The 15,468-nt window shown below is 52.2% G+C and overlaps 1 protein-coding gene across 2 annotated transcripts in view; it reads left to right on the forward strand.

The window, feature by feature from the left end:
- Window positions 1-13,842, forward strand: part of Slc2a9 (solute carrier family 2 member 9) — a 132,278-nt gene extending 118,436 nt beyond the window's left edge. For both annotated transcript variants that reach the window (XM_077803363.1, XM_077803364.1), the window contains one exon: window positions 11,801-13,842. In XM_077803363.1, the coding sequence (XP_077659489.1) occupies window positions 11,801-12,052 (252 nt within the window). In that variant the 3' untranslated portion in view covers window positions 12,053-13,842. The remainder of the gene's footprint in view (window positions 1-11,800) is intronic.
- Window positions 13,843-15,468: the final 1,626 nt, after the last annotated feature.

The following is a 15,468-nucleotide window of genomic DNA, read 5'->3' on the forward strand; positions in this document are numbered from 1 at the left end:
TGCCCGTGTACTTAGAACTGAGGGACCAGTCCTCCTGGGCAGGTGGAGAGTCTAACATCACTCACTAATTAATTCAGCGGGTATCTACTGAGCCCCTGTGCTTCAGGCCGTGGGGATGGAGCAGGAACAAAGCTGTGTTGTAAGTCCTGAGCAATGGAGACAGAAGTGCCACTTGAGAAGGGGTGGCCCAGGAAAGCCACCCAAAGGAGGTGACAAGGAGCAGAGATGTGAGTGCAGTGAGGGAGTAGAGCACTCCTCACAGGGAGTGACAAAGTCCAGGCCAGAGAAACAGGCGTGCAAAGGCCCTGAGGTGGCCTGTGAAGGAGCAGCAGAGGCTGAAATGGCTGGAACAGTGTGAGCAAGGAAGATGGCAGAGTAGAAAACGATAACGGAGCCTGAAGGAGGGAGGTGACACGAAAGATCAGGATCTACAGGGTTCTGCACAGAGCAACGGCCAGCAGCATCCGCCTAAGGAGGGTGAGGCTCCCTGCTCCAATGCCCACCAGGGCTCCCTGCTGCCCAGACACCGGTGACATCACCTGGTGAGGCCGCCTGGAGAGGGCGAGACTCCGGCAGGATCCTCGGAGAAAGAGCCACCTCCTCAGGGGCCCTCTCAACCCCGCCTCCAGCCAGCTCCTCAGAGTTTTCGTCTGCCCAGCGCAGCCCCGGAGAGAAGCACCCCGAAGCAGAGTGTCCCAGGGCAGTTCCTCCCTCCCCCACACTCAGGCGCCTCCGCCCAGCGGCCCTAAGACCTGACCCCTGTATTTTCAACTGTCCTCAAACCTCAAGGCCAGCAGAGCCAGGGCTGAGGGGTGCCCTTTCTCCCTGTGGAGGAAACCCACGCCCAGTCAGCCCTCTCTCAGCGCCACTCTCCACCACCTTTGCTAATGAGGGGAGATTCCAGAGCCTTCCACGGCCCGTCACGTGGGGCTGACCACTACCATCTGAGGCACTTCGGGGCGGGCAGGTGAGGGTCTTGCAGTACCTCAGACCCAAAGGGCTTATGGAGCACCTGCTGTGTCCCCGTCACACCCAGCCCCTCAGGGTGAGGAGGTGGTGCCCTGTCAGTCCATGGGACAGACCCCAGGTCACGCGGGGAACCGGCAGAGCCTCTCATCTTTACCTACCAGACCAGGGAGAAAGGAGCCCTTGGCCAGGCCACAGGCCGCCCCATCCAAAATCATCACAGGCCCAGGGAATCACCCCTCTGCATCCCTCACGGGGCCCTGCGGGTACTGAGTTCCTTGAAATCCTCAAAGATATCTATGTACCTCTCCCAGAGAGGCCTCCAGCTGCAGCTGGACCGACCTCCACTGCCCAGAACTCAGATCTGGCCGGGCACAGCCCGCCACGGCTGCCCTGAATAGTGACACAGTTCGGTGTTTCCCTTGGGGTCACTTAAGACTCCACGGGTCTGGGCCCCAGTTTTGTGCTCAGTTCCATAAATTCTGCAAATGCTCCTATCTCAGCCTGCACAGCTGGATCACCTGACAAGGAAGAGGTCGGGGAGGGTCAGCGACCATGAATTGAGCATTTATTAGGTGCCATTTGTCATGTGTACTCACCTCACGGTGTGGCCAGAGTTTCCTTCCTCTAAAGCCTGATCTCTGCCGTCCGGTGGCTTCTCAACGCTTTCAAAGTCGCCCCAATTAGCACAAGTGCCAACTGAGGGTCCGTTTGTTCCCGGGGTTGGGGGTGCGTCGGGATGTGTCACAGGCTGGCAGGTCAGAAGTCCAGCAGCCGAGTCCTGAAAGCATCCAGGTCCCTCCTCCTTCCTGTTCATAGGTCAGGTGTTCTGTGTAAGTGAAAGCTTCCAAACTCAAAAAGGAGGAGGGTACAAATGGATGATGCATAAGATGATTCCAGGTGTATTCAAGGCCCTCGTGTGAAGAGTAAGGCGAAAAATCCAACAGGAGACAATGCACAGTGCCGGGGGGTGTCAAGGGGAGCCAGGCTAGAGAAGGGCAAGATCCCGAAAACACAAATGATAAGGACAAAAACGAGGTGTTCGGCTTTCAGAAGGAAGGAAGTCTGCCCAGTGAGGAACGGCGTGAGCAAAGGCCCTGCGCACGACAGAGCAGGGGAGTCATTCCTAACGGCTCACACTGATCAGGATTAGTGCCTGCAACATGAAGGAACTCTGCAAGTGAGCAAGAAAAACAGGGTGCTGCTCGAAAGGTGGGGGGAGAAAAAGAAGGGCATTCACAGAAAGGGAGGCCCGACTGGTACCTGGGAGGGAGAAGCGCCCTGGACTCTCAGTGTTCAGAGAAAGGCTGACTGACCAATGGCAGGCTTCCGCATATCACCAAATTACCAAAGGCAGAAATCTGAACGATAATAAGTATTGGTGAGAACACAAGGAAAGGGGACCCCTGTGCACTGGTAAGTCAGTCTACTGGCCCTTGACCCAGCTGAGCATCCATCTGCTCTAGGCCCCGAATCCACCTCTGATACATACCACGGGGAACCTGCAGAGGTCCATGAGATGGAGTGTACAGAACATTCGCTTGTCCATCACTCATGGCAGTGGGGACCTAGAGGTGGCCTGGGTGGCCATCCAGAGAAGAGAGCATGAGCAAAGCAGAGCAGGTGCCCTCTGCAAAGAGACTCGGGCAAGGAGCAGCCAGGAGTCGGATACTCAAGGCGCCTGCTCCACCCTGCATGCAGGGGAACCCCGTGCCGGAAGAGCAGGGCAGAGTGGGTCGCAGCCCGTGTGCGGTTGGTGCAAATGGAAAACACACATGGATCAGTATCGTGGATTTCCATAAGGAGATAGATGATTGATAGACAGACAGACAGAAACACAGGAAGAGCCCGAGCTTCCTCCGCTGGCATCTGGGGAGAGGTGGAGGCAGAGGTGCTCCCACAGTCCCCACCCTGTGCCTTGGAGCACTGTGGGACACCTGTGGGCCATCGTGCCAGGGACACCAGTGCTTCCGGGAGCATCCGTGTGTGCGAAGCTCCACTTGGATGACAGCATGCACTTGCTCGGGGATCCTGGCCCGGTGCTTAGGGCTCCTTCCCTCGGCTGCTATCCGAGGTGTCTCAGCGGGTCCCTAGGAGGCTGGAACAGAAGGCTCAGGGTCTACAGGGGACAGTCCCTGAGACGCCCCTCCCCTCCTCCTCCTCTTTCCTTCTCTCTCTTCCTTTTTCCCCATACAGTTCTGGGGGAATTCTAGTTATAATCTCTGGGATATAAAAACTGGATGCCTTTCTCTGCTGCTTCTCTTCCCTCACCTGCACTGTACAGGGACCTTCCTCGTGCCGGCGGGCACGTTGACCACCGTCTCCTCTGCACAGAGCTCCTGAGAGGTGGGGGGTCCTGGGCAGTGGTGTCTGGGCTTCCAGTCCAGGAAACATTGCAGGTGCAGCTGTGACGAAGCGCAGTCAGCAGGGGCGGCCCTGCTGGTGTCCCCAAGGAGACACCACCCAGCCACCATGTACGGCACCCTGTGAAATGTCGGTCACCCGACCCTCCCGGGCAGGCAGTGGTGAGGTTTCCTTTCTGGAGGGGTCTTGTCACGTCTGAGGGCCCTGCTCGGGGGCCGCTATAGGCCATGGTGGACGTGTGGAGAAACCTGGGGCTTACAAGCTTTCTTCACATGCCACCAGCAGCCCCCCAGGCCCACCTGTGGGAGCAACTTGTGCTCGCTGCAGGCACCATAATGGCCGGTTTCCACTCTGCAGCCCAGCTGAGAGCATCTCGGCCACAGTCAAGGGCCACTGCACCACGTGCCTCGAGGCCTAGGCAACAGGCCCACTGCCTCACCATCCAGAGGCTGGGGGTCTGAAGTCCAGGTGCTGCAGGGCTGGTTCCTCTGACCACTATGGCCATGAGGTTGAGCCCCCCCCATCCTCTGTGCACACTCTGAGAAGCCCTGGCAAGCTCCTGGCCTCCCTTGCTCTCGGCCTGTGGCAGGAGCCAGCAGAAGTGTCGGGTGGTGTGGGGAGTGACGGAACGTGTGATGCGAGAAACAGCAGCCTCAGCGGTGCCTGCCTTCCTGCCGTGTCCTAGGTCTGTTCCTGCTGTCACAAAGTAAGACCAGTGCAGAGGCTAAAAGCAGCAGGGTCTCAGCCTGGAGGCCAGGTTGGTTCCTTCCGACGACTGTTCTGTGCTGTGGCCTTGGCTTCTGGTGGCTTTCGACAGTCTGGCTGGTAGCCACCCAACTGCACTCTCTGTCCCCATTGTCACATGGTCTGACCCCTGTGTGTCTGAGTCTGTGTCTCTTTTAGTAAGGACACTAGTGATGGGAGCTAAGGCCCCCTGCTGAGGTATGGCCTCATCTTGACTTGATTACATCTTCAAGATCCCATTCCCAAGCAGGCACGTTCACAGGTACCAGGGCTTAGCCCTTCAGTGTGTCATTTGAGGGGATCTGATTCAACCCCAACACCTTCCCTTCTCCAGGGTGATTGGCTCTTCGTAGAAAAAATGCCCAGCACTATCAGGGAAAGCCTCAGATCCCAGAAAGACCCTCAGTCCCGGGCAACCCGGGGCAGTTGGTGAATGCAAGCCCCACCTCACTTTCTTCCCATGCCAGTGCTTTCTAGATCACTCCAAAGTCGCTCCTGCCACTCACACCCCTGCCTGTGCCTCTGGGGACCCAGCCTCAGGCAGCCGGAGCAGCACCAGTGGCTGGGGACTCCTAAGTGCTGGGTAAATGTTAGTCACTGTGCTTGGTTCTTGTTCGTGTTGTCCTAATTTGTCCAGCACCTTGCTAGACCCAGAGTGAGACACAAGAATCAATTGCACAGACTTTGGGATCCAACAGCGTGACCTTGAGTGCCAGGTATGCCATTCAGCTGCCAGGTGACGGACAGGGTAACCACTTCTCCTGGCTGTTTGCTCTCTGAGCTGCAGTTGTTATGTCTCTAAAGCAAGAGAATTGTCCCCAGTTTTGCAACAAGATTTTCTAAAGAAAAGCAAGGCTCCTCCTGCCTGGGGACCTGCAGCGATGGCTGCCTTCACCATGGTTGGTCCTGAAAAGTTGTTTCCTTCCTCACTGTTCCACGGGAAGAGGCGACATAGGCAGGAAGAGAGGAAAGAGCGTTCCTGATGAGGGCTGGAAGCACTGCCACCCCCTTAACTGACGAGCACCCGCTCCTCCTCCTCTCCCCGACACACCCTGCCTCTCTTTCCAGCAAACTGTTCTAGCAGGTGAGATGGAGGTGTCTGTTTCTCTGTCCACACCACAGGCTGCCTTTCCTGTGAGCCCTTGCTGTGGTCAACCTGTAGGTGGCTTGTGACATCCATTATAAACCCCACAGGCAGCTCCATCTGTCTGAGGGGAGCACCCACATTTTCTGGTTGGGAGAAGACTGCGTGTAAAGGTCTGCTGACTTGACTCCACTAGAGTAGAAAATTCTGTTTGAATTCAATCAGATTCAGAAGGAAGAAAATGATTCTTTTTATCGTGAAAAAAAATATTGGGCCATATCCCAATGGCCTCTGAAGGGGGCAGTGCATGCTAGGATCTTGGAATCTAAAGACAAATAAAACTGCCCCCTCCATCTCTGGGTGGTCCAGGTGCCGTGTCTTGGGACTGAAGGGAGGAAGACACTCTTTCACTCTGTCCTGCATTGTGCTGGGCCTGGAGCAGTGAGCAGGAAGGACACAATCCTGCCTCCTAGTTCACAGAAGAAGAGCCATGTCCCTCATGGGGATGGGGTGCATGGGGCTGCACAGGGAGGTAGTGTCTGATGGGAGAAGGGAGAGCGCTGGCAGAGTCCGGGGCTGGCAGAGAACTTGGAGCCTTGATGGTAATTCCAGAGGGAGCACAGGGAGGTCAAGGCCAAGGACAAATCCTTCAGGCCTTGAGGACCTGAGAGTGTCAGGGTTTATCAGGGGACTCTGGGAAGCTGCTGCAGGACTCCAAGGCACAATCTGTTTCACATTTTTTAAAGATCTCTTCAGCTGCTAGCAGGGGCTGGATTGGGGGAAGCTGCTCTCTCTTGGAGTGAACAACGTGTTTGTCACCATAAAACCAGGTGGAAGGAAACAGAACGGTGGTAACTCTGCGTCTCGGGCAGGGGGAGCATTTGCCTGGGAAACAGCGCACAGCACTTCCTGCACTGGGAGATGGGTCCCATATCTGGATGGAGGTGCTGGTTACACAGCTCTGTGCTTTTTTTCCAAACACAATGAAATTCAGCCTTAAGATCTGTGCATGCCACTCTACACAACTTCTGATTTTTTTAAATGATATATATTTTTAAATGTCACAGAGTAAAGTCATCAGGACATAATAGCTAAGATAGCAGAGAGGGAAGAGGCAGTCCAAGGTGATTTCCAGGTGTCCTGGGCGGGTGGGAAGAGGGCAGGGCTTCTGCTGGGGACCGTCGGGGGAGGGGCAGCCTTGCTGGGGAGGGAGGCGGGGAGGCCAGTGCAGGCAGGGTTGCTAAGGTGGCCTCCAGCAGGCCACCGCCTGGATTTGTCTACTTCAAAGGCTCATGGGCAGCTCCAAGATCTTTAGTCTACAAATGACAGTGGCTCAGGAACCTCAGTGCACACCCGAGATGTAAGCCAGCATTAGCATCCCTGCTCCCTTCTGGCCAGCCCATGAACATCCTAAGCTGCAGGTCTGCTCTGCCCATAAAACAGGAGAACACACACCTCACAGCTCCCTGCAGATGGAGCGAGCCACTGGCGTGTAAAGCGTTTGACTTCCCATCAATCACTAATGGCAGTTCCAGCACTGACTCCTGCAAGAGACGGAATGAATCACCAAAAGCCAAGGTCAGCCCTGATGGGGAGTGGAAACTCGACAGAGGAATTTCAGTTTAGTCACATTGTGACAATCTAACAGGACTTTCCCTACCTCCATGCGTCTCCATAGAAGTCCTCCGATTCCATCCAGGCACCCTTCATGCAAAACAGTTATTAAGTATGAAGCAGGCACTGTCCAAGGCTGGGGGACAGACCAGGGGGCAATTAAAGAAAGGACTTGAGGAGGAGGCCCCACCTGGCTGTCGAGGTGACTTTCAGGTTTCCGGTTGGCAGACTCCATCCCTATCACCGTCATCTACCTTGTGCAGAGCCCCAGAGAGGGGAAGAGCGGCCCCCTGAGCCCTAGATGGCAGCCACTGGAATGGCTGGGACACGCTACCAGGAACTCGCGCCGGAGTTGTGAAGGCTTAAATGTGAGGTGTCCCCTAAAGCCCATGCGTGAGACAAGGCAAGAGGGTTTAAAGGTGAAATGAGCCTTAACCCAATCAGTGGCTCCACCCAGTCAATAAGGATTAACTTGATGGAAACTGTAGGCAGGTGGCCTGTGGCTGGAGGAGGGGGGCCACGGGAGGTGTGCTTTGGGGGGTGTATATTTTGTCCCTGATAAGGGAGCATTCTCTCTCTCTCTCTCTCTCTCTCTCTCTCTCTCTCTCTCTCTCTCTCTCTCTCTCTTTCTCCCCCCTCCTGGTGCCATGTTCTCAGCTGCCTTCCTCGGCCACACACTTCTGCCCTGATCTGTGTCAGGTATTCCTAAGAACAGAGTAGGCTATCTGTGGACTGAGGCCTCTGAAACTGTGAGCCCCAAAATAAACGTTTCCCCTTCTTATTGTTCTTGTTTAAAACAAGAGCAGTTCACCCCCAAGTGTCGTGGTGAGCTCTGGAGACCCGGGAGGACTGACATGTGCCCCCGGCCCCAGGGAGCTCTCTGCCAGGTTGTGACAGCCACTAACAGTGGGCCATTGACACAGAACCCTTCCTTGCTCTTGACAAACCGATTCAATGGCTACTGCTAAATTTAACCCAGAATCACAGGAGGTTATTATTTAGTTACCTCTAGAGAAATTGGTTTTCTGTGACCAGGTTTCTGGGCAATGCCCACGCCCCTCCCCGGGCCCACCCAACACCACGGATCTACAGAGGAACCCGGGGTCTAATTTGTGGGAGCGCACGGCGACATTCCCAGCATACACTTCTCATCTATTTTTCCTTCTTCGTGGAAGTTGTTACATTTTCACACAATTCAGATGAAAGGGAGTAGAAAAGAGCTGAGATTTGTCTTTAATATCCAGGAACTTTGCCAAAATTGCCTTTTATTTTTAGCATAATTTGACATTATACCCTATTTTGAAAAGAAATGTTCTTATAATCAGAGAATATGGAACATTTCATGACCATTTCTAATAATATAAAAGACATTTTTTCAGCAGAAGTAAAAGAACTACAGTAATAGTTTTTATGCAAGAGGGGAAGGGAGAATGGGAAAGAGATTTCGCCTTGGCAGGAGGACCAAGCGGCCACCCCAGCAGTTCTAATAAGCCTATCACTTTCCCACTGCCTCAGTTGTCTTGGGAGCTCCCGGGAGGTCCCCAAGCCTGCAGGGGTCAGCTCTGACCTCCAGAACGTCCTCAGCTAACCCACGTTGGTAAAATTCCATTTGAGGCTGATTCAGGTAAAATTCCATTTGAAGTTCACTCACCTTGTGCAGATTGCTGCTTTGTTTTCAGTTCATGCTGGAGAGGTTACTGTATCTCTTCCCTATTTGTGACTCAGGTATTCACTGTCTGGTGCCTTTTGAAAAGATGTCCTTAATTTTTTTTAAGAAATTTTTTTACCTTTATTAATTTATTTTTATGGGACGCTGAGGCTTGAACCCAGTGTTTCACAGGTGCCAGGCAAGCGCTCTACCAGTGAGCCACAACCCCAGCCCCTGTCCTTAATTTTTAAGTAGCCAAATTGATCAATTACTTTCAGGATGGGTTACACTTTCTAAATCGTGAAAGTGTTTTTACAGAAATCCCCCCATGGGATTGTGCCCATGTGCTCTTGGGCAACAGAAGGCCCAATAGTGGAGGTGCTTCCCGGGTCACGTGATAGGTCGACGTTTTGGTGGAGGCAGATAGAGAATCAAGGTCTGGTGGTGGGGAGGCAGGGTCCTTCCCACTCCAGAAGTGCTATCTAAGACCACTTGCTGGAGACACTGGGCAGATCCTCCCTCCAACAGGAGCCCAGGAGAGACTGGCTCAGAAGCCCCTGGGCCCACGCAGGTTGCTGAGTCCCTTTGGGGTAGAGGAGGAGGTGGCAGGAAGAGAGTAGCACACATGCCCTCTGTGGGGGCCCTTTTCATGGTGGCCTCTGCTGAGTGTGCATGGACAGGAGAGGCAGGTACAGAAGCAAGACTGTGGCTTCTGGTCGCCCACCTGGGTTCGAATCCAGATGCAGCCCTCACACTGGCCACATGGTCTGTGAGAGAAGGTGCCAGAGCCCTGCCTCACAGGGGCAGTGGGGGAGCCCTGTGGGACCCCAGCACCCTTTGGCTGCCCCCCCATGTATGCCAAAGAGGGCGTGGGGGTAGAACCCACAGAGAGCGAGAGCCACCAGCCAGGCTGACCCGGCCCCAGCTGTCCACTCACTCCTCTGTGGCCTTGGACATGTCTCAACAGCACCCTGTAATCCCCAATTTCATCTTTCGTAAAAAGGAAATGAAGATAGCTTTGTCCAGCGTGGCCATGGGGATCACACCATGTAATGTCTGTAATATCGCTGGCGCGCAGTAGGTGCTTAAAAGTGCATTTCTCTTCTCGGATCATGTGCAATCACTACTTGCAGCAGTACTGGGCTGTTGCCTGATCATGGGCACAAAATTATTTCTAGCAAACAGATACCAACAAATGTCCGTCATCTGCCAGATCTTGGTGACTTGCAGCTCCTAGCTGGGAAGGCTTGGGGTCAGCCCCATAGTGAATCTTGCTCCTTCTGTCCACATCGCCCTTCCTGTCCTGCCCAGCCCTGGCCCTGACCTTCTCTCTCACCTCCAGGCTTGCAGGAGCTAAAGGCTGTGGTTTCTTTCTCCCGCTGTCGGTGGCCAGGCCTCTGCATGTCTTCTCACGTGGCCTTCCTTTCCAAGCATTGAGCACAGTGTGGCAAACACAGGCTCCGGGGTCAGGTGGCCAGATTGAAATATCAATTTTGCTGCACAGTGTCCCACCTCCCACCCCCTCCCCCAGAAAAACCTAGACCAATGTCTTCAGCCCTCTTAGGGTCCCCATCTGTAAAATAGCACCTGCACCCCAGGGTTGGGCGGAAGGTTGGGGGCCAGCAAGGCCCCGCTCGCAAGCCGTCCCAGACCCCGGCTGCCCTGCACCAGCCTCGCCCTCTGCTCTCAGCCAGACCCTGGCTTCCCCACATCTTCACCCTGGAGGCTGCTGAGGCGGGGACAAGCGTCCTTTCCTTCCCAGGGTGGCTGCAACAGTCGTGGGTTCTTGACGAAATCCTGGGAAACAATGACCTGAGCAATGCCCATCCGGTGTCTCGGGAAATGAAGTCCAACAGGCAACAACTCTGTAGGTGGCAGAGACGCCTCACACATCCCCGCGGGTGGCCTGGGAGCCCGTCTGAATCCAGTCCATTGTGAATTCAGTAAATGTCTACCGAGGCTCTGCTGTGCTGTCAATCACCCTTGGGATATCAGAAAATGTCGGAGCCTGCCCTCAGGTAGCTTGCCTCCTGTGGGGAGAGGGCTGATGAACAGGGGGTTCCCTACGATAGTGCCAAGGAGGGGTGAGTGCCGGGAGAACAGTGGACCCGAGCTGGGAGGGGCCCTTTAGACATGGGAGCCGGAGATGAAAGGAAAGTGAGAAAGCAGGAGGAGCAGCTGTCGCAAAGAGTATTCTGAGAAGAGGGCCGGCAAGGGCAGAGAGCCTGACGCCTAAGGAAAATCACAAGGGCCAGGAGAAAGCAAGAAGAGGGAGGTCAGAGAAGGAGGGGGCTCAGGGTGAGTAGGCCTGGAGGCCATGGCAAGAACTTTGGCTTGACACAGAGTGACTTAGGACATCATGGTGGGTTTTGAATGGAAGAGTGAGAAGGACTGGCTGGCCTCAAATGTGCAATCCTCCTGCCTCAGCCTCCAAGGCACCCAGAGGGCAGGTGTACGCCACCACACCCAGCACCATTATGCTCATCTTACAACCATGGGAACGGAGGGGAAGAGTCAGACTCTTTGTCTGGTGGATCTGGAATGCAAGCTAGAGGTCAAGCTCTTCAGCATCATGCTAGGCTCCGACGAGAAATGTTTTTCAAATCAAAAGAACTAAATGAAATGGACTAAACTTCAGACATTGCCTTCTGTGATGCATCCTAAGACAGTGTCACTTTTCTTTGGCTCAGTAGATAGTGTGGCATGAAAAAGTCACATCCCTGACACCTAGAACCAGAAAGTCTTTCACTGCACAGACACCAGGAGCCACAGAGGTGACTGTGTCACTGTAAAACTCAAGGTCTAATTCGATCAGTAATTAGGACACATAAGATATGGCTGCCTCCAATATTTCTCACTCCTGGTCTCCCCTATTTGTGCAAGACTGTCAGCATACTAGTCAGTGTGTTAGACCTTTTTGCATATTAGAAAAAAATGATATTTTTCTTGGCCTAAACTATGATCCATATTTTTCTTATGATCTGAGACATTTCTCTTCATGTTTGGCTTACCTGTGTCTCATGTGCATAGCAGAAGAGGAGAGAGAATGTGAAAACGGCAACTATAAATTTAAGATAATATTCAGCATTACATTTTGCTTTTGTGGTGATTCATTTTCAAATGCCTAATTTGCAAAAAGTAAATAAAGCCTGACATTTCCTCATCTTTACCAGAGCAGGGAGCTGGTTTATTCATGCTTCCTTTGGGAACACAGCAACACAGCGCCTTGCCTCACAGGGTCAGCTTCGCATGCAGTGTGCTGTCCAGGAATCCTGACATTTGAGTGGGAGTCAGGAAATGGAGCGTCCTCCCAGAGACGGTGTTACAGCCACAGAGTTCACTGATAGCTCATCTGATCTTTTCCCTCTGTCTTTCCACAGAGAAGTCTGGACACCTACTGTTTCCTAGTCTTTGCTGCAATCTGTGTCATAGGTGCCCTCTACTTCTATTTTGTTCTGCCTGAGACTAAGAACAGAACCCACGCAGAAATCAGCCAGGAATTTGCCAAGAGAAACAAGGCGAGTCCACCAGAGGAGGCAGGGGACCCGGCCGTGGCTGAGAAGGCAAACGGAGGGCCAGGACCGGACTCCTCCTCCACACTGGACCATGGTGTCAAAGACAGAGCTGTCTAAGTGGACCCCCCCCCATTTCAGGAAAACGTACACCTCCACATCTGGAGGGCTGGCACCTGGCTGAAGCCGTGCACCTCCTACATGACAAGAATCAGCCTGTGATCCTCCAGTGCGACACCCTGTCTTCACAGCTGAACCGCTCAGACTCTTGAAGTCATCTCATGGTTTGGAAGACCCAACCTTCTTCTCACAGCTTAGTGGCCTGCCTTCTTCCTGACTTAGCCCAGTATCGGAAATGGGGAAAATGGTATCAAAATTCCATCTCAAAAGAAAAACATCCAGTCTGATGAAGGACTCCTTGGAGCAGAAGTCACAGGCTGAGGTCCTACTCCCCGCTCCCTCAAGTAGCCTTGCCCCGCCCTCTGCCTGGATCCTGGAGCTTGGTGATCCTTGGCTTTGGTCCTGGATGTAGTCTTTCAGCATTCACGGCAACTCTTTGTGCCTCCTAACCAACGCCTGTCACCAACCTTTGGCTCTGCCTGTGGGCCTCAGACTTAGGAGCGCCTAACCCCAAGGAACCACCCTGAAGCATCTGCCTCTCCCAGACTGTTTCCCTGGGCTCAAGACTGCCAGGTCTGAGGCTGTCTGAGGCTGGGATTGTTACAGGGGCCATAAAGAAGGTCAACGTGAGGAAGGCCCGGAGAAGCAGCGGTAAGAAAGCACTTCCCAGTACCTGGGGCAGAGACTAACTCTGTTCAATTAAAACACAGCATTGAGAATGATTCTGAGCCTTGACCTCAGCTGATGGGAAACAACACTGTGGCTGACAGATGGCATCCAGTTCAGGTGCAGGAGTGAGACATCAGCTCCTGTGGCCGTGCTGGCCAAGTCTAAAGGGATTCATCTGAAGATGTACTGAGCTGCCTTGAAAAACAGCCCGCCCACCATCACTCCAGGTGCTCAACTAAGGCTGCGTGGAGACTCGGCTGCTGTTAAGGAAATCTAAGTGACAGTTTTAGAAAGGTATTTGGAGTAGACATGCCTGCGTGCCCTTCCAAAGTGCCAGGGTCGTGTAGCTGCAACAACACACAGCTCATCCTTGTCACGCTGACCTTATGATTTGGCTGACTCCATATGCTCACCTCCAAAATGAACCAAAGTGCAAATGACAGATTTCATAAGTGACAGTGTTCTTGAATTAGACCCATATGTTTGGATTTAGAGTGTCACAGCATGTCTGGGGCCAGAGAAGAAAGACTCTGGATCTAGCAGCTCCACCAAGCCCTCCATCTCCTCTGACATTCACAACAAAGGAAGCGTCAGCCAAAACCTGAGTTCTGATCGTTGTTCCCCATTCTTGCACCTGGTCCTCTCCTTTGGCTGATTGCTGACTGGCTGGATAATTTGGGCAGCATTTGTCAACGTGGAGAGGAAGTGAAGTGTGGGTACAAAAAGCATGTGAGACTAAACAGAGCCAAATAAAGTGTCAACTAGGAATCTTTACTTTAGCCTGTTGTCACTCCCTTGGAGACCTGGGACAGTCAATAAATATCATCAGTCACCTACCATGCACCAGGCACTACCTGGGCACTGACGCTGCATATGCAAGGTAATGCCCTGCCCTCACCTGCACACGCTCGTGTCTGACAAAGAAGGAGAAGAATCAAAGGATTGTTAGTAAGGTACCCTCAAGACTTGGGGAGAGGACAATGATATAGGAACATGTGACAGGAGTGGTTGGGGTGACAGAAAATCAAAAAACCTTCCAAAATAAGCAACCAAAATAAAAGAAGGTGACAGAAGAGGAAATTTTCTTACAGGATGTTACATTTGAAAAGATAGTAGAGCCACATTAAGAATTTTTAAAATAAAACAGTAGGACACACATCATCTCCTGTGCTTCATTCTCCCTAACACCACCATTTTAATTTCCATACGAGCATGTCCATTTTGTCTACTGTTTACCCAGTTTCAATCACAGGATACATAAGATACAACTGCAATCGTCCTTCTCTGATCTTCTATTTTTTCCACTTGATATTAAATCAAAGTGCATCATCTCAATTCCAAAGCCTTGCTCATGATCTAGTTTATCCACAGCTGTGACCTTTTTTAATAGTTGTTTTTCAGACACTGAAAGATAATGCAGAGTGATGAGTCAGAGAAATAGACATTTCTGGGAGCTTCACCCCACAGGCTTTGGTGCTTTGCTGAAAGGCACGAACATTTACAGCACCCTGAATGTGTGCACAGACCCAGAAAGAATCTCTAGTCAAATTGACAGGTCCCCTTTCCTAAATCCTGCCCAAGTGTTAAGGCTTAGGTCCTTGTCTTTCTGTTTTACCTCTTCCCTGTATTCAAGCCATGGGGGCTGGCATTTCTTCCTTTTAGGTGGCTGAAAGAAAAGTAAGTCTTTCAGCTACTGGCTCTGGCTCAGATGAAGTAAGCCCACGCCACCCCACTTCTCTCACTTGTTAGAACTAAAAACCCTGGACAGAACCATAATTCAAACAGGAGCACTCTTAAAAAAACTGTAGCAAGCAAACGGAGGAGGGAGATCAAAACCAAAGCACAGCTAACGTGGCCGGGAGCTCTCTGCAATTCCCCTCCCGTGTTTCCTGGCTCACGCTCCAGGGCAGGCCAGTTCCCAGAACTGCACAATCAGCATGGACAGCAGATGCTCCAGGAGAAACCTTCCCTGTGTCCCTGTCCAGAGTGAAGCAAGAGATGAATTTATGGAAGAAAAATATGGACCGAGGCTAAATTGCTAATACGGTGGCAGCTCTGGCGACCACCGACCCACCCAAAGAAAATCCTTTTTTTTCTCTCTGATTCGAGGACCTAGAAGAATGGGCCTCTGTGGGCCAAACAGGGTGGGGAATGCGTGTTACTTTCCTCTCTGTTGTTTCCTATTGATGCTTCAGCCTGACACAGACAACAAGGAGGACGAAACCTTGAGTGTCAAGCTGAAAGACCAGGAGAAGTGAGAACTGGGAAATGGAGAGGGAAGGGAAAATCGTGGTGAGGAGAGAATAAAGGGAGTCCCTGAATCTATGTCAAAATCCTGGGCTCATCTGTAAAACCCACGTGCCTAAAAATTAACTGCAAGTAATATGTCCAAACCTTTGAGAATCAAAATGCATCACAGACACTTTCACAGTTTCAGACCCCCAGGTGGTACCCACACAGAGCAGACCCAAATAGTTCTACCAGTACATCCAAAATTAAACTGAAATTGGACTCACAGTCCACAGAACGTGGGTGAGGACTTTCAGTCTAAAGATAATTAGCAAAACAAGTTTGCCTGTTTTAAAATGAAGTTGTCCAGAAGGTTTTAATAGCACCTCATGTATAACACTCAAAATATCCAAAATATAATCCAAAATTACTAGACGTAAGATAATCTAGAAAAACCTCACCAAGTCTCAGAGTAAATATCAACAGGTGCCAACCCCAAAATGACTCAGACACACTAA

The sequence above is a fragment of the Urocitellus parryii genome, chromosome 10 (assembly GCF_045843805.1).
Source record: "Urocitellus parryii isolate mUroPar1 chromosome 10, mUroPar1.hap1, whole genome shotgun sequence".
NCBI lineage: Eukaryota > Metazoa > Chordata > Mammalia > Rodentia > Sciuridae > Urocitellus > Urocitellus parryii.